The sequence below is a fragment of the Ictidomys tridecemlineatus genome, chromosome 10 (assembly GCF_052094955.1).
Source record: "Ictidomys tridecemlineatus isolate mIctTri1 chromosome 10, mIctTri1.hap1, whole genome shotgun sequence".
Classification (NCBI taxonomy): domain Eukaryota; kingdom Metazoa; phylum Chordata; class Mammalia; order Rodentia; family Sciuridae; genus Ictidomys; species Ictidomys tridecemlineatus.
In genome coordinates, this window is record NC_135486.1 from 125,526,471 (window position 1) to 125,545,563 (window position 19,093).

Consider the following 19,093-nt stretch of genomic DNA (forward strand, 5'->3'; position numbering starts at 1 on the left):
CAAGCTGATAAAACGTATTGAATTAGAAAATATAACTTGCCTGACAGTAAAAGTTGTTAATATCTTAATGAGTTTTCCTTGGACTGTGTGTTGTTATTAAGCTATAACAGAATTAAGCTATTTCCTTTTTCTTAAAGTAGCAGAATATAAAGGTAATTGCCTAAAGTGAAGAAAGTTGTATGCTTTTGAAATCAGACACTTTTTTAATGTTTCTATTTAAAAAATTGATAACGTATGATTATTTTGGTTTGGTTCATTGTAAACAAGATTTGTGTGGCATTTGCTTTGTATAAATACAGAAACTCATGGTATGGTATATTTTTTCATGACTTAATGGTAACTTTCTATAAGAACACAAAGGTTTTAGTATTCACACAATTTCATCTCCTTTCTAGTTTTGGTTAAGAAAGTCTGTCTTGTCTTCATATGTTAATAAAATGTAGCTGCTTGTACCAACCATCAGTATCAGTTGTTTTGACTTTTCCTTGAGGCATAACACAGTCCCATGCACTGTTATGCCTTAGTCCAGATGATATAGAAATGTCTTCATGGATTATCTGTGTACTGATTTTGTTCCATGTAACTTCTGTGCTCTTGGTTTCATATTTTAATCCTATGCTTCCTCTTGCCCTGTGAAAGCTGAGAGGTACCTGGAGGCAGAAAGGTGACATAAATAATGCTGTGTGCTTGTTTCTGGTTCTGGGGTCCCTTGTACTAATTCTAAACAGCTCTGTCTGTCCTCAGTTGTTTAGGAGCTGCTTAACCGGGTCCTTGGCTTCTCTCATCCTCTATTGCCTCCCCCTCCTAACTTCCTACTGTTCATTAGCACCTGTACCAGAAGGTGGGCAAGGGAAAGAAAATGAGGTGAAATCAAACCTATAGTTTAAATATTGAGCAGCCTTGTTTGTAATTTTTAAAAATTGGGTTGGACAGTAAAATAAAATTGAGATTGCTGGATATCTTACCCATGCTTCTCTTTGGTCTTTTATGGGTGATAGGAAATTGAGTGCATTTTACTAAAGAGCAGTAAACTGGGTGACTTTGAAGATCATGTAAAAATATAATGTAATAAACGTGTTGAGTGAGGAATGAGGGGTCTGCACCTGTGAGTGTTAGTGATTGGAGACATCAGAGAGCAGTCTCCCTGTACTTTGCTGTCTTTCAGCCAGTTAGTGCATGTTTCCAAGTGTTTGACTCCTTGGTATACAGAAATAGCCATTCTCTTTATCCGATCAAAATCACATATTTTCAAAAAAGCTGAGCATAAGCTCATGTATCTATGAGCTGGCTGAGTAGAAGTCGTATAGGCAGTTGGCCACCCTTGTGGAGATAGGTCCTGCGAATGGCATGGGACATTTTATTTCTGGACCAGTTTTGCTCTCTGAGGAGTAATTGTCTTTTCAACTTTATTATTTCACACCTGTTTTAAAAAACAGCTTTTGCAGAAATGAGTTTCAGAATTGCTTTTAGACATTAATTTTAGCTAAGGCCTATTATGTTCTTACTTTTTTGTTGGTCTCTGAAATGTGATTTATGGAGGTATGTCCATCTCATTTTCTAATCACCTTTTGGTATCGAGGGGCTTAAAATGACAGTTTCTGAAATGTGAGAGTGATTATATGCTGTGTATTTAATAACAAAAATCTCTTATCCTTGCAGCTGTGACCCACACTCCTCTGTGAAATGATTTTGTGAATACAAATGAGTTGGGGATTCACTGTGATGTGAAAAGAAAGAGCCCTGGATTGGGAATGACTTTGGCCTGTCTCTGGGCTTCATCTGTCAAATGGAAGTGTCAGACTAAATTGTCCTTAAGCCTTGGCCAGCTCTAAACAGCCTTCCTTCTTAGAGCTGAAAATCACTTTTAGGGTGGAGTGGGATGTGCTAAGCTTCACTGGCTCCAGGAGCCAGAGGGGGAGACCTGAGTGTTAGGGTGTAGGTCTGAATGTCTTTTGCCTAGATGCCACGCCCTCATGAAGCCTTGTTGTTATGTCTGTAGCACAACCTGTTTTAATATTTTGGCCTCTTGGTACAGAAGACCAGACCTCTAGATTTGCAAGATTGAAATAACACAGTAATCTGCCATCAACTTCTGAGCACCATTTCCTTTCATTCTAATTGAGTCTTAATACTAATGAGTGAGGAAATAATAGAGCACTAGCTCACAGCAAGCCTTGGTGGATGGTGTCTAAGGATTAAAGTTGCTTTTCTGCTATGTTTCAGGTGGTAATGGAATGAAGGGTTGCCTGTCCTGTAGGTAATTGTTGCAGGTCTTTATATTTTTAACTGAAAAAATATATAAATCTGTATAGTTCTATACTGAATGAAATTTGGGTTGAATTTAAGTTCTCTTCTGAGGAAGATGGCTAGGTTCATTTGGTCACTTTTTGTCTTCTTGTCTTATCTAGCTACATTGAGAAGTTTACTGACTTTCTGCGGCTCTTTGTAAGTGTTCACCTGAGAAGAATCGAGTCCTACTCCCAGTTCCCGGTGGTAGAGTTTTTGACGCTTTTGTTCAAGTACACGTTTCATCAGGTAAAGCACCAACGTGGCCTTTCCTTGTTCCTTCACGGTGTTTACTCTGTGTGCTCAGTACCAATAAACTAACACCTTAGTCTTTACAGCACCCTGTGAGGATGGCACTACTGTTACAGCTCCACTTTATACACACAGAGACCGAGGCACAGGAGTAAGTGTGCTCAGGTCATGCAGGCAGCGAGTAGTAGAACCAGGGTTTGGACACACAGTCTGTGCTCCTTACCACTGTTATGTTAGGGAAGCAGAGTACAGAAAAAGTCTCAAATTAGGGACTTTAATTCCATTCTGTAACTGTCACTAAAATTCCACAGATTATATATGGTGAAGCTCTTGAGTTAAGTTTGTGTGCTATTGAGTTTTTTTTTCCTGTTCAATAAATATATTTGAGCTCCCATTATATTTTAGGAGCTAGGCATATAAACTTCACTAGCCGCCTTTGCTTTCAATCAGTTGGTAGCCAAGTGACCCAGGTTTTACACACACACACACACACACACACACACACACACACACACAGTTTTAAAAATTTTATTGAAGTATAATTTTACATACCCTGGAATTCACTCATTATGATTTGACACTTCATTGAATTGATAGTCACGTAACTGTTACCACAGTCTAGATTTAACGTTTCTGTCACATCTTGTCCCTTTGCTTATTTGTGGGTATGTTTAAAACAAATAAGCTTTCAAATAGAGCATGACACAATACAGAAAAATACATAAATCGTGTACAGCTTGATGAATTTTCTCCACATGAATGTGTCCTTGGAATTACCACCCAAGTCAGGAATAGAATTTCACCAGCACCCCAGAAATTCCCTCACGACCTTTCCCTGAATCACTCTCCCTCCCTTCTACTTAGAAGTAGCATGGTTCTGGCCTGGATATCACAGGTCAGTTGTGTCTGGTTTAGAATTTCTCTGAAAAGCATATAATGTATGTTTGGTATTTTTTTTGTCCGGCATCTGTTTTTTTTTTTTTTTTTTTTAACGTGGTGCTGAGGATTGAACCCAGGGTCCCACGCATGGGAGACGAGCACTCTACTGCTGAGCCACATCCCCAGCCCCTGGCATCTGTTTTTTTGGGGTGGTAGTGGTGGTGGTGGTGGTGGTACTGGTGATTGAACCCAAGGGTGCTCTACCACTAAGCCATGTCCCCATCTTTTTTTTTTTTTTTAAATATTTACTTTTTAGTTATAGATGGACACAATATCTTTATTTTTATGTGGTGCTGAGGATCAAAGGCTCTACCTCTAAGCCAAATCCCAGCCCCCCAGCCCTTTTTTTTAATTTTTTATTTTTTTGGTAGCAGGGTTTTAATTCAGGGACATTTGACTGCTGAGCCCCATCCCCAGCCCTATTTTGTATTTTATTTAGAGACAGGGTCTCACTGAGTTGCTTAGTTAGTGCCTTATTTTTGCTGAGCTTGGCTTTAAACTCATGATTCTCCTCCTGTCTCAGCCTCCCAAGCTGCTGGGATTATAGACATGCACCACTGAACCCAGCTATTTTTTATTTTGAGACAGGATTTTGCTAATGCTGAGACTGGCCTCGACCTTGCCATCTTCCTGGCCTCTGCCTCCCAAGTTGCTAGAATTTAGGCACGTGCCACTGTGCTTGGCTTTCTCTGGCTTTTCTTTTTTTGTCCCCGTTCGAAATTTTGCATGTGAGCTTCCTCCATGTTGCTTGTAGCAGAGGTTTGTTCTTGCTCATTGTGTTGTGATAAGCCATTGTCTGAAAATCCATTCCACTGCTGATTTGGCTACTTCTGGTTCTGGATAATTATGAATCCTGCTGCAGTGAGCACTCTTGAATTTGCTTTTTGATGCACATGGGTAGCTCTTTCTGTTTGTGTATACCAGGGATGAGACTACTGGGTCAGAGAGGGCGTCTGATTTTAAAGACTTTAAAGAAAAAAACAAGCACTGACACTATGCCTTAATAAGGCTAGAAGAGGCAAGGGTGGAGCCTGGTTGGTGTGGGCAATGCATATGTGATTGGGGACTTGGAGCAAGGGTTACAAGCCAGCCTTTCTCAAAGAGGGACTTGGTATGTAAAAATAAGATTCCCCAGTGGTAAGGGTGACCCTTTCCTGGGAGCAGGGCAAGGGCTAGGGCACAGGTGGCAGGGCAGAGGAGGACCCAAGCTTGAGGATGTGTGGAAGGGAGGGGTCATTGTGCAGAGCAGGGAGGAGGCCACCTGCTCACAGGCCTGGTGGGAGGGCAGCAGAAGAGGTGACCACAAGATGATGGGTGGGGGCCGTGGGAGGAGCAATGGAGATGGAGAAGCTGTTTGAGAAAGATGCAGAGAAATCTTAAAAGGGACAAGGAAAAATGGATTTGAGAGAAGTTTGAGTGAGTGTCAGATAGATCCTGTATGAGTGAGGCAGAAAATAAAAGATAAGGACCAGGGCTGAGATCATAAAGGAAGGGCTGCTTTGGCACAGAGGGATGAAAATGTCTTGAAATTCCCTCCCCTGCCAGATGCAGAGGAAAGCTGGAGACTGCCCCAGGGCTGGGCTGGGCCTCAGTGAGGAGCGCTGGCCCAGCCTGGGCAAGGTCCTAGGGATTGTCCCCCCCCCCCCCCCCCCGCCCCCATTAAAAAACAAAGACTTTTCAAGTGTGCGCATCTTACTTGTCCTTCTTCACACGTGAACCCTAAAAGCACTTCTGCATGCATCTGATCAGTCATTTTCTTTAGAGGGTGGATATTTTCAAACAAAGGAAGGATGATTGGGTGACTGACTGATTTAAGGGAAGTTCAGCAAGTGATAGCAGGACAAGACGTATCTTGTGGATGTGCAAGTCTTAGGGCCTGTCTGCTGACTCCCCACGTTATTTCCACGTCTGTCTTATTGTTTTTCTCGATTATTCTCCTGGTTCACTTCATGTGATAGACATCCTGGCTTTTACCAAGTAAGAAGTAGAGGCAGGACATGGGTCATTGAGGTTGGTCCTGTCAGCTCCTGACTGATCTTAGCAGCATAGTCCCAGGGATGCTTTTCAGGTTGTGAGGTTGGCAACTATGGTCAGTTGTGATTTCGGACCATATGTAGGATGCCGTGGCTACCTACCGCCAATGTTAGTTATTCTTGGAACATTCCTTCTGTGCCCTTGTAAACTTTTGAATTTCCTCGTGGCTCAGAAACAGAAGGAAACTGATCCAAGAAGGTAAATGTGTTCTTTCTTTCCATATCTGATCCTGTCCCCAAATATGTGGTTCATGAGGCAAGACATTAGGAAAACCAAATAAAGGACTGTTGTGGACCAGCATTTGGGGGTCACAGGTTGAACCTGAATGTGTGTGGTAAAGATTAGCTATTGGAGAGAATGGTCCCTGGATTTTTCATGAAAGAGAATCTCAGGGCTCTTAGTAAAGTTAACAGTGTAGCAGTCCAGGCACTAGGACCCTGCAGTTGCTGTATTCTTGTTCCTTTTTGTCCTTATCAAAACCTAGTTGAGGTTGCTGCCAGCCTGTTGACACCCTTGCTTTTGCAAATGGCATGTGCCTTGGGGGGTGACACTTAACAGCTGCTTTTCAGTCTGTTATATAAGAAGACTTTCGAGTAGTACTTTCCTTATATTCAAATGTGTAAACCTGTCACCTTTGAAGCCACTTTTACTTTTGGTTTTGTAATGGTTTGTAGCAGAAAAAGCATTGACTCTAGCACTGGGCACTGGGCACTCGATTTGTCCTGCATAGCATCTCCCTAATGATGTGTTCCACCGCACCCTTGTCTTGTTAAGTTCCATAGGGGTCAATGGTGAAGACACCAAAAGCCCCCAGTGATGGTTACAAGGAAATAGAGGGAGTCTGTCTGTGCCTATGTTGTGCCCTTTTGGTGGAGGTAAACCCTGGTGAGTGTGTTTCTAAGCAATAGTTGCATTAAGTAATTTCATTGTCTGGATTTCTTTTGTACCATAGCCTACTCATGAAGGTTACTTCTCTTGTTTGGATATCTGGACACTCTTTTTGGACTATCTGACAAGTAAAATTAAAAGTCGTCTGGGAGACAAGGAAGCAGTTCTCAACAGGTAAACCCCAGAAACACTGATCAATAGAAACAGTCATTTTTGCCAGTTATTCTCGTGGACTATAGGGGCAGCCATTTCTCTGGACCTCTTTAGTGAAATTTGACCCATGTGAGCTGTTCAGAAGTAATGCCATTGAGTGTTTTCTTCATTTTTTTTTTCTTTTAAAGATCTTATTTTTTAAAAACTTTTTTTCTAATTAAAAAAGTAATTGTGTTATTAATTTTTTAGATATGACAATTGTATGTTCTCTTTAAAGGCTTTTGTTTTAGAGATATAGACAAAAATATATTGAATGAAATGATATGACCTCTGAAATTTGCTTTAAATAACCCACTGAGGGTAGAAGGGAAATACTTTGTTACATTAAAAAAAAACAGGATTGGTTATGTGTTGATAACTGAAGTTGAAGTTAGTTGATAGAAACTCGGGGTTCATTATATTCTTAACTCCTTTTTATGTGTTAACAAATTTCCTAAACATACTGGTTGTGTGGCGCATGTCTGTAATTCTAGTGACTTGGGAGGCTAAGGCAGGAGGATAGTAAGTTTGAAGCCAGCCTCGACAACTTTGTGAGTCCCTGCTATAAGGAGGCAGAATGCTTACAGGCATAATGTTCCTGGATTCAATTCCCAGTTCCACAAAAAAGAAAAAGAACAAAATGTCCTAAATAAATTAATAAATATGTTATGGAGGGCTAGGGTTGTAGCTCATTGGTAGAGCACTTGCCTAGCACGTGTGAGGCACTGGGTTTGATCCTCAGCACCACATAAAAATAAATAAATAAATAAAATAAAAGGTATTGTATCCATCTCTACAAAAAAATAATGTCATAGAAAAAAATGTTCTTTTTCCCCCCCTTTTTTTCTTTTTTTTGCCCATTGTTGTTTTGTTTTTAGTGGGGATTGAACCCAGGGGCACTTTACCACTAAGTCACATCCTCAGTCCTTTTCATTTTTTATTTTGAGACAGGGTTTCACTAAGTTGCTTGGCCTCAGTAAATTGCTAAACTGGCCTTGAACTTGTAATTCTATTGCCTCAGCCTCCTGAGTCTCTGGGATTACAGGCATGAGCCATTGCACTTGGGTCCTACGCATATTTATTTGTTTTTAATGTATTTTTTTAAAAAACAGGAGAAGATGAAAAACATAAGGGAGATATTTATCCATAATCCTTCACTCCACAGTAATTGTGTAATTTTTATTGCATTTTTTTTAAAACACAGAAAATAGGGAAAGGTTGCCCCTGCCCTATTTCTTGCTTGCAAGCAGCGTGTTTCTTATATGGTGTAATGCCACAGAGTGGGGAGAAGAGGAGGGGAAGTTGGGAGTTCAGCATGCTGGAAAATGGCAAGGTCCACATGTAGGTCCACATGTAGTAGAATGGCTACTTAGCAGAAATAGACACATGACATTTGGGCTGCTCCGGTGGAGTGGCTGTATTCCAGTCACATCCTCAACAGGCAGGCTGGAGGGAGGCAGAGAATTCTGTTTTAATTATCAGTCTGGTTCTTAGGTTTCTAGTGCATGCATGTAAGGATGCTGGGAGGGACTGTTAGTGATCTCATCCCAGGGACTTTCTCACACTAGAACATCTCGGGTTCTGTCCAGGTTAGTCCTAGCTCTTGTGTCTTTGCACAGTATTAATAAGAGAAGTTTCAGAGCAGGTAGTCAATGTGTGTGAAACTTACCAGCGGCTGAGGGAGGTTCTGCACTGTGATGTCATGCTTGGGAATTCTGGCTTTGTAGTGTCTTTCTTTCTTTTTAAAGAAATTTTATTTCATTCTGATTTGTTTTATATGATAATAAAATGCAATTAAATTCATATTATCCAAATAGAGCACAATTTCTCATGTCTCTGGTTGTACACAAAGTAGAGTCCCACCATTCATGTTTTCATACACAAATTCTTAGGATGATGATGTCTGTCTCATTCCACCCTCTTTCCTACCCCCATGCCCTCTCCCCTCCTCTCCCTCCCCTTTGCCCTGTCTAAAGTTCTTCTATTTCTTCTCTGTCCCCTTCCCTCCTTGTAAAAATGGGGACAGTGATGGTTGTTTTTCAGACATTTAATGTTGTTTACAAGAGTGTTGTAAGTGCTGAGTACATGGGACCTGTGGGTGGTGGTAGCATTAGTGGACACCCTCCTCAGTCATGTGCCCCGTGGAGGGAGGCTGATGGGAGAAACTCCACCTGGGTAGAGAGGCTGGATTGGATCATTCTAAGTAAAACATTTTAAAATTAACATGTGTTCTTTTGTTTCCAAACATCATTTTTGTTATTACAGAATAGTGTCTAAATTGCTGTAATGTCAGGGCAGAAATTACACAATAGTAGATTCTGTTTTTATTGAAATAATTGTCTTTTTGAATGAAATTCTTCAAAGAGAATCTCCTTCTACCAAAATATCTTTCTCACACACTGATCAGACATATCTTTTGGTTCTGGGATTATTCCAGATTTTTCTGTTCAGTGATAGGTATTTCTTCATATCCCTCAGGCTTGTTGAGAGATAAGCAGAAGGAGGGATTAATATGAAAATGCTTTTTTAAAAATAATACAATTTGGAGGTGTGACGAATATGGTTCTGTTGAGAAAGCATATGCTAGCAGATTACTAACATTAAACATGTAGATGAGGGCTGGGGTTTTAGCTCAGTTGGTAGAGCAATCGCCTCACATGTGTGAGGCACTGGGTTTGATCCTCAGCACCATATAAAAATAAAGGTATTGTGTCCATCTACTACAAAAAAATATTTAAAAAAACATATAGATGAGTATTATAGGTAAGTGAGTATTACTTTGTGCAGGTTGTTGTACCTAGAGATGGAGCAGTGAGACAGTTTAAATTCTTTTTCTGCTCTGTGATTGCCGTGTTCTGTTGGTCAAATTTTATGTGCTCATCTCATTTCCAAGATGGACATACTAATGTCTCATATTTTTACATTTTGTTTTTAATGTAGTGCTGGGGAGTCTCACACATGCCAGGCAAGCATCCTACCACTCTACTACTGAGGTGCATATCTAGGCCACTCACATAACTCTTGAAGAATGGTTAGTATTCAGATAAATCACATACATAAAACACTTGGCACTGTGTCTTGATATATTAGGCACTGAATAAGTGGTCTCATCGATGATGATAGCAGCATGTAATGGAAATGTTACTGCCAGTCAACAGTAATCCCTGGAGAGGCTGAGGCCTTTATCCCGTGCAGATGTTGACCTGGCTGTGTAGGTACCTGTTACCTGATGATATCACAGGTGATCGAGTTGCTGGCTAGCCACTTCAGACACTAGGAATTTTTTCATTGATTGTTTGATTATACTAAAAGAGGTTTTTTGTTTTCTTTTTTCCCTTCCCCAGAAACACACACAATATTTTTATAACACCTTTTTTTTTTTTTAAATGCCTTTTGAAAATGAAACAGAATAAGGGAAAATCCCTCAAAGCTGGTCTGGATTTATGTTGTTCAATAGTAACCACCATCTGGGAACTGCCTCTTCTGTCATACACCCCCTCGTGGGTTAAGGTGGTAGACTGTGAAGAAGAGCATATTGGGCAGTCCACTGTGGTGCACAAAACATTTGAACTTTGCTTATGTCACTCTTACATTGTATGTTTATACAAGTATATGCTCCATAGCTTTTAATTGAAAGCTTGAAAGTTGGTGATCACTGCTCCATGTTATGAGAGTCCCAGTTTGATTATCAGAGGTGTGCTGTTTTTGTTGGAGCAGCTGATAAAGAACATTGGCTACTGGTGATCACATTTATTTTAACTGAGAGCTTGCAAACATGGTCAAATGTTTTTTAACTGATAAAATAATGTGGGGATGCTTTTGGAATCACATTTGTGGCTTAAGCCAGAATTTCAGAAGCAACTAATCTTGCAGGAAGTTTTTGTGTGTGTGTCTTAAATGGGAAACGTAGGTGTGGTTAAGTCACAGAGACAGCACTTGGTTCCTGTCCCTTGTGGTTTAAGGTTTTGCATCATTCATCACAACAAAGTGGTAGGCATTGTAAGCTACAAATTTAGAAGCACAAATGTACATAGGTTTATTTTTGGTTCTAGGAGCTTGGAGATTGGAGCTTTGCGTGTTTCTTACTCAGAATGCGCAAGAGTGTCTTGATCAGAGCTGTGGGGACTTGAGAGAACTGGGTTCCAGTGTTAATGGGATGAACGTTCCGCTGAGCAAAGTTGCTTTTGGAGTGATGGTCCTGATTGCCATTGTGAGCTGTCCTATGTAGAAAGGTGTGGGTTTCAGGCTCCCTTTCCTCATTTGTACTTGGGGGATGGTCGCACCTTCACAGGCTCCTGAGAAAACAGGCCGAGCCAATGCATGTGAAGTGTGTGGGCGGTTGGTGCTCACTAAATGGTGTTGCTTCTCTTCCCTGTTCTCTCCCCCCTTTATTTACGTTCACTGATGTGAAGGGAGGCACCTGTGTAGAAACTTATTTTTACAAGAAGATGAGGAAACCTGCGTGTGTGAAGCAACCTAAAGTATTTGAGTCATGTCCTGTGAACCTCTCTGTCCTAAGAATAATGGCAAGAGCTGGCCACAACCAGCACAGGGATTCTGGGTAACATGAGATTTCCCTGTAAACAAATGTGGATGAGAAAGACTGCTGCTCTCTTTTCTACACGTAACATTGATGTACTTAATAACATAGTGCAGAGGAGCGTTAGACCTGTGGCCTTCTAGCTCCTGCTAGGAGAAATTATTTTGTTATTTTATTTTCTGTTAGGAGAAATTAATGCCCCAGATTGCTCTAGATAGCAAATGATGGGATCTTTGTTATTTTATTGAGTTGAAAAAGCTATCCAGGGTCATGCTTCTATCTTTCACCATTTCTGACTTGGAGTTTTGTTTATTGCCTATTGCTTATTCATTTCTTTGTTTGTGTGTTTATTCATTATACATTTATTAGGCAACTACTTTACCATAATAACGATACATTTTGTTTAACTTCCAGAACTTTGTGAGGTATATAGGGTTTTTATCCATAGTGTATATAAGCAGTCAATGCTTTTATTGGCTTTATCCATCAGATTTTAATGTTGCGTATCATTGTTATTTGATTTACAGTATTTTCTAATTTCTCTTGATATGTCTTTTTTCCAAATATTTGGGAATTTTCCTTGTATCTTTTTGTTACTCTCTTCTAGTTCAGTCTTAGTATGGTCTGTAAACATAGTTCTTTTAAATTTGTTAAAGATTGTTTTATGACCCAGTCTTCATGCACCTGAAAAAAAAGATGTGTATTTCTGCTATTCTTGAATGTTCTATAAATATCAGGTCAGGTTGGTTGATAGAATCGAACACATCTTCTTTATCCTACTCATTCTATCACTTAGAAGTGGATTCTGCCAGTGTAATTGTGGATTTGCTTACGTTTCCTATTAGTTCTATTAGTTTTTGCTTCTATTTTTTTTTGAGGCACTGATGTTAGTTGTATGCACATTAGTTTTCCTCAACATATCTATTAGTGCTTTATAAAAAAAAATATATATACTTTTTTAGTTGTAGTTGGACACAATACCTTTATTTTGTTTGTTTATTTTTATGTGGTGCTGAGGATCGAATCCAGGGCCTCGCACGTGCTAGACGAGCGCTCTACCACTGAGCCACAACCCCAGCCCTCTATTAGTGTTTGATTATAACTCTCTATATATGGGAATATTTTAGTGGTTGCTCTGGGTCTTTATATATTCTCTTAATGTGAAAAATTAACATTTTATATCCATGTAAAAGAGAAATCTTACCACCATAGAGATTCTTTTTACCCTCCCTTCTTTACTTTGTGGTTGTCATGTGTTTTATGACTATGAGCTTTGAAAACCCAATCAGAGAATGTTACAAGTTTTGCTTTTATTCATCACCCATCTTTTAAAGATCTTACCAGCAGAGAAATAGTCTTCTCAGATTTACCCAGACATTTGGCCACTCTTGCTTTTCGTTCCAAGTTTTTCTTTCTTTGTTTTTTTTCCTTTTTAGATTTATCTTTTAGTTGTTGTTGGACATAATACCTTTACTTTATTTTTATGTGGTGCTGAGGATCGAACCCAGGGCCTCGCACGTGTTAGGCGAGCGCTCTACCGCTGAGCCACAACCCCAGTCCCCCCCACCCCCATACTACTCTGCTTGGGCTGCCATAACAAAAGGCATAACAGGTTGTGTGGCTTAAACAGTGGAAGTTTATTTTCTCACAGTTCTGGGGGCTGGAAGCTCAAAGGTAAAGGTGCCAGTGGTTGATTTGTGGTTAAAACTGTCTTGATGGCTTGCAGACGACTGCTTTCTTGTTATGTGTTCATGTGGCCTTTCTTTTCTGTGCATGTGTGGGAAAAGAGACCTCTCTTGTGTGTCTTATGAGGGCATCAGTCACTACCCTCTCACTCCACTTAACCGTTATTGCCTCTTTGTAAGCCCTGACTCCAAATATAGTCACACTGGGGGGTACTTTTAGTGCTTCAACTTGTGAATTGGGGGAGTGGAGGAACACAGTTCTGCACAACACCTTCCATTCAAAGAACCTCATGTTATAATAGTGCATTAAAGTCATTGATAGTCCCAGCATTTGTGACATCTTGATATGGGCATCTTTGGTTGGTTGTCTTTCATTTGGGAAATGGTCAGTGTCTGCTTTTCTTTGTTTACCAAGTGATTTGCTGGGTCCTTTTGCCTGTGTTTTTTTTTTTTTTTTTTTTTTACCAGTTTTACGTGTAGAAACAGCCTTCCTATCCACAGTTGCCCTGTGGTCAGTGATGAATGCTGGATGGTGCTGCACCACAACCCTGACTTGGGAATGATGGGTGGCAAAGGCTTTCCTAGAAGTCTCAGTGATGTCATTGACAATCTTTATATTCTGCAAGGGAACCTGGGAAATGTATCTTTCAGGTGGCCTCCGTGCCCATTGTTCTCTTACTAAGAAGACGGGGAGAATGGGAAGAGGGCACCCTTCTTCTCATCCCCGCCCTGTCCCTGTGCCTGATCCAACTTTGTCAGATACCTTGGGAGATAAATGAGTAGACTTCACAGAAGTGTGACGTCAAAAGTGGTACCTGCAGCACAATTGCTGGTAGTTTTCTAAGTGATTTTTTAAATGATGAGGTTTTGTTTTCTTTTTCCTTTTTGGAGCTAGAGTTGCCAACTGCTAGTAAGGATTTGAGGTCTAATTTACAGTTCTCTTTTCCATACAGAGTCTCTGAATTCCCTTTTAGTTCAGAAAGACTGTTTATGGATGATGTAAACAGAATTTATCTGTTCTCTTGTCTGCCCTCTTGTCTAAAGATTTCTTTCTGTGAAAATGTTTTGGTCTGACACAGCAATTTATAGCATGAAATTTCTATTAACTTTAGGAATTTATAAAATTTATAAATTTATAAAATGGAACTAAAAGCTCTAAGTCTAAGTGTTTGATCTTACCTTTCTGTAAAGTCTTCTGAAGTGGGATTTGGACTCTGGGGTGGTTGCCCCCAGGTGTTGCCAGTTTTATTAATGGTTTTTCTTGCTGGCATTTTTCCTGGCCATCTTCACTTGCTGGTCTAGGGCCAATGCTTGTTAGGTTGTGAAGTCATTTGCACACAGTTGGGGTGGATGGGCTGAGGCTCTGTGTTAAGTCATGAGCGCTGTGCACATCAGACTCTGAAGTGTGACATTCCAGGAGGATCTGTAAGGGCTGGAGATGGGCTCTGCAGAATCTCATCTCCTGGGATGCAACTTTTAGACTAGGTGGATTGTATTTGGTTTGAATTTTGGTTGTCTTCTTGTTCCTGGACTTAATCTGGATTAGATTGGGTCACATATGAGGGCACTCTGAGGAAAACAGAAAACATACAGAATTATTTTAACAGAGACTTGAGTGTAGGAGACTGGTTTAGTAGGTTTTAGAAGACCAGAGAAGCACAAAGAGAACATTGAGCTGCGCAGTTAGAAACTACAGGAAGCAGCTCCACCCCTACAGCTAGGGGCTCGAAGAAAGGAGATGGGGGTTTATCACAGTCAGAGGGATGGGCCCCCCGGGAGCCAGGACTCTGAATCTAGCTGCCTTCAGAGGAGGGCCCCCCAACCCCAAGGAGGTAGGCTCATTCCTTTGAGGAGCAGGTGCAGTCCACTTCTGGTAGCTCTGAGGGCCAGCAGGTTGGTTCTGGAAGTGTGGAATGAAGGTGGAAATGGGAACTGACTGCTGCTGCCAGGTGACCATTGCTGGAGCAGTATTGCCATGACAGCAAGCCCACGGGAAGAATGGCATCTCCATCCCTTCTTCTGCTTTCCTGTCCTCCTCAAAAGTGTTCCTTTTGGTAGAGCCTAACAGGCCGAGGAGATATGTGCTTTGCACAGCCTAAGTCCTTGAGTCACAAAGTATGGCGAGTAGATTAGTATTGCTGTTTGCTTTATGAGTGAGAGCAGTCCTTTAACTAGTCTTGAAGCATTTCAGGACAGGCAAGCGTTTAGGCAATGATTTGTTTTTGAAAATGAGTTGTTTGTTGACTCATGTGGTAGCAATGTTGTTCTCTGCGTTAGGTTCTTATCAAATGGAAAGTATCCAAACCTAGGGATCCAAAGACACAGACCAGACCGTCAGAATTTCCCCAGGCCTTTCCCATTGCTGCTTTTAGTTTCTGAGTCTTCTTAAAATTGACTCAAGGTTAGGTTTTGGAGTTGTGTGGAACAGGTTCCAAGTCCACTGGTGGTTTATGTGTAGAGGAAAAACATGGGATTTTGAGTCCAAAGTGGCTAGCTAGCTTTGTGACCTCAGGCAATTTATATTACTTTTGTTAACTTTGGTTTCCTCATCAAAAAAGTATGGCTGATACAGACACCTTTCCCAGCTGTTAAAGCATTGAATTATTATTTAATTGATTTTTATATATAATGTCTATAATCTCCAGGATAATTGCTAAAAAAAGAAATCCCTCAGGAATATGTAAGTAAAAGAAATGACAAAGTATTTAAAATGATATACTAGAAAATATCTATTTAATGGGAAAAAAGGAAACAATGAAAGAACTGAGGAACTTAAGGGAAGATGCATTTCTTCCATTTTGCTACTTAAGTCTTATCAGCAATTACATTAAATGTAATGGATTAAATTCTCCAGTTAAAAGGCAGAGATTGCACACAGGTTGAAAGTGAAAAAATGAAAAATATATTCCATGCAACAATAAACAAAAGAGCTGGGCTAGTTGTACAAGTATCAGACATGATAAATGTTAAGCACCCAAAGAAGGACATTATGTAATAATTAAAAGAGTTGATACATCAGGAAGATATTTGGTGCCTATTTACATAGTTAAGTAAGCAATACCTCTGCTCCTGTTCCACTCTCCATGCCTTTGCTAACCCATAAACCAAGCATTGGGGATTCAATTTATTTAGATGCTTCTTGTGTGTGGTAGCCCAGTGGATACCATTCCCTTCATAGTGCAGGAGGCCTTTTTGAATTCCTGGAATAAAGCTCCCTTTTCACCTGATGTTGAGTTTCCCCCTCCCACATAGGTACGAAGATGCCCTGGTCCTCTTGCTCACAGAGGTGTTGAATCGAATCCAGTTCAGATACAACCAGGCCCAGTTAGAGGAGTTGGATGATGAGACTCTGGATGATGATGTAAGTGACATGCCTTAATTGACCCTTGATCATTGTCATGTGTATGGAGACTTGGAGCCTCTAACCCTCTCCTCTGGAGAATTCTTAAACCAGAGTACTATCACCGATTGAATTTGAAACTTCAAAATACATTTGAAATTCTTTTATCTCCTACTGGTCTCTTGGCTCATTGAGTATAAAAATTGCTGTACAGGCCACCTGTTTGGACCAGACATGCAAGTAGAGAAACAGGTGTGTAGTGAAAAGCGGTTTAGTGCGAACTCTGTACCCTTACTTCCCTTGCCTTGCTCCCCCCACTCTGCTCTCTATCCCCAGTGACAGAGAATATTTGAGCGGATATTGATGGAAATAATTTAAGAGATATTTAAATGATGAGGTTAGAATGAAAGGAAGTCTGTTTTGAGTATATGTTGTATGGCTGATTTTGTTTTCATTTTGTTTTGTTTTGCAGTTCTGGGGATGGAACCCAGGGCCTTGAGCATGCTAGGCAAGTGCTCTACCACTGAGCTACTTCCCCAGCTTAAGTTTATATCTTTTTTATATAATCTTGAATGTATTGATGCTGGTGTGTTCAACATTGATAAGGAAAATGTCTCTAAGAACACAACTCCAGTCCTCCTCTCTCTTAACCACCAGGCACTTTAAAATTTTCAAGTAATTGCTATCATTCTTGAAATTAGAGTGGTGGTGCTGTGGTGATAGCCACATTTGGGTTGGGAGGAAGAACAAGAACGCTGTGCTTGGAACCAGGTGGCCTGAATTTGAATCCCTGCAGCTTTGGGCATGGAACAGATGGAGGGTCTGGGAATCAAGTTTCTCTGAGCCATAATTTATGCTTATCACCCCAAAGGGGAGTGACTTGCCTTACTGACTTGTGTTGACAATTACATATGGCAACATATATGGCAGGGCTGGTTGAGTGCAGGAGACACAGAAGGTGCATGGTAAACTTGGGTTTCCTTTCTTATTAACTGATTTAGGCTACTGCTTCTTAACCTTTAGCTTGGATGAGAATCACTGGGCCAGCTTCTTTAAAATAGAGTGATTTTGGAGGTCTGGGTAGGGGCCAGAGAGTTTGCATTGCTGACAGGCCCTTGGATGGGATGCCCGTCGATGGGCCACACCTTGAGTGACACTGAGGTAGTCAGTATGTTCAGATACATGGTAATGGACTGTCTCAGAAGGTGAAGTGAAGTGACCAACTGATTCCTACAGATGGAACCATGTAAAGGGCTCTCAGACATTTCACAAGTGGCTCTTAGGTGTCTGCACTCCTGTGATCATAGGGAAAGGTAGGTTATTCTGTGTAGATCATTTACCTTCTGAGAAAACAGCTTGTTATGAAATTAACATAACAATTTTTGTTGGATTAAAAAATAATTCTAACTTGGCCTTTTAAAATACCTGGTTCCATTATTGATTATTTCTTCAGAATTTTATTTGAGAGTGAATTTGAGGCAAAAGGGAGATTGGCAAGGAAGATGGCGAGGTTCTTCCTGTCTGGGAGAATTGATTTCCTTTGTTTCCCCACAGCAGCAGACAGAGTGGCAGCGGTACTTACGCCAGAGCTTGGAGGTAGTGGCCAAAGTGATGGAGCTCCTTCCCACACACGCCTTCTCAACCCTGGTAACTCACGAGGGAGGGGACGAAGCATCCTCTTACTTTCCTACACCTGTACCCTGGCTTGCTTTCTTTCTTCTTTTCTTTTCTTTTCTTTTCTTTTCTTTTCTTTTCTTTTCTTTTCTTTTCTTTTCTTTTCTTTTCTTTTCTGTCTGCCTTAATCTCCTCTTTAAAACAAACAAAATACACACACAGAATAACTCCCATAACCAACTCTCAAATTTTACAAATGTTAACAATTTTGCAAACTATTTTAAAGTAACTTTTAGAAGTCTTAGTCTTGGATAGAACACAAATTTTACTCTTAATACCTTCATTGAAGTCTGAAGGTAGTTGGGCCACACAGAGGAGATGTTATTTTTTTAAAGTGACGTTACTGAAAAGCTAGGCTCTGTAGAGCTTACTATGGGCTAATTGCTAGCACTTTCTGCCTGTGTTTGTATACTGGTGTCTTTAGTCATAAGGACGCATTGCATGCACCGAGTCATGCTTGCTATTTGAAGAGAGGTCATTAAATTCATCTCTTCTTCAAAGGCAAGAACTTCTTGGTTCAGCTTTTGCATATACAGCCCGGCTGTATTGTGTCTTTTTATGGAAAGAGCCACTTTACCATGCTGTCTGCCCCTCTTAGGCACATACAAGGGGCACATAAAAGTCTTTGTTTTTATCTTGATGATGAACATAGCAGCTTTGCAAAGAAAGACCCATCTCTGGTTGTCTCCTTGTCCCATTCTAGAAAGGGAAACTGACTTCCAAATAATGTGGCCCATCTTTTCACTTTGCCATGCTCTTTAACAAGGTGTGCCTGATCTCTCTGTCCTTGAGAGGGGAGATATGACCTTGTAGTAGAGCTCTAGAAGGATAGATAGATGATTTAGGGGCTTGATAGTCTATGCTTGGAATATAATAGCCATGCCCCAGTATCCTTTGCTTTGCTTAAAAACAAAAAACAAACGGAGATATTGTTTTCTTTCTTACTCTATTACTTGGTGGTTTTGGCCATAGGAATTGTTGGCATGGCGGGTGTCTGAGGTGGGAGCGCCTTCTCATCTCAGCTGCATGTGACTGGTCCTGGAGAAAAGTCTTTTATCCTGTCCCTCTGGCTATAGGCACTTAATGTTTTAATGTTAAAATTTTATTAAACTGTGCATTTTATTTTGTTTTTTAAAACTTTGTTTCTTTGTTTTCAGTTCCCAGTTCTTCAGGACAATTTGGAAGTGTATTTGGGATTACAGCAGTTTGTAGTTACTTCAGAGTCAGGTAAGCAGGTTTTTATTTTCTAATGTAATCAGACAT

General features: G+C 40.5%; 1 protein-coding gene across 4 annotated transcripts in view; it reads left to right on the plus strand.

Moving 5' to 3' along the window:
* The window catches only part of Xpo6 (exportin 6), a 105,079-nt gene that overhangs the window by 55,675 nt on the left and 30,311 nt on the right, over positions 1-19,093 (plus strand). Inside the window, exons 9-14 of one of the 4 annotated variants that reach the window (XM_040278422.2) lie at positions 2,224-2,257; positions 2,409-2,535; positions 6,464-6,573; positions 16,069-16,177; positions 17,714-17,803; positions 18,988-19,057. In XM_040278422.2, coding sequence (XP_040134356.2) covers positions 2,224-2,257; positions 2,409-2,535; positions 6,464-6,573; positions 16,069-16,177; positions 17,714-17,803; positions 18,988-19,057 — 540 coding nt within the window. Of the gene's footprint in view, positions 1-2,223; positions 2,258-2,408; positions 2,536-6,463; positions 6,574-16,068; positions 16,178-17,710; positions 17,804-18,987; positions 19,058-19,093 lie in introns of all 4 variants that reach the window. The other 3 variants (XM_040278421.2, XM_005323778.5, XM_013357908.4) reach the window with 3 other exon arrangements.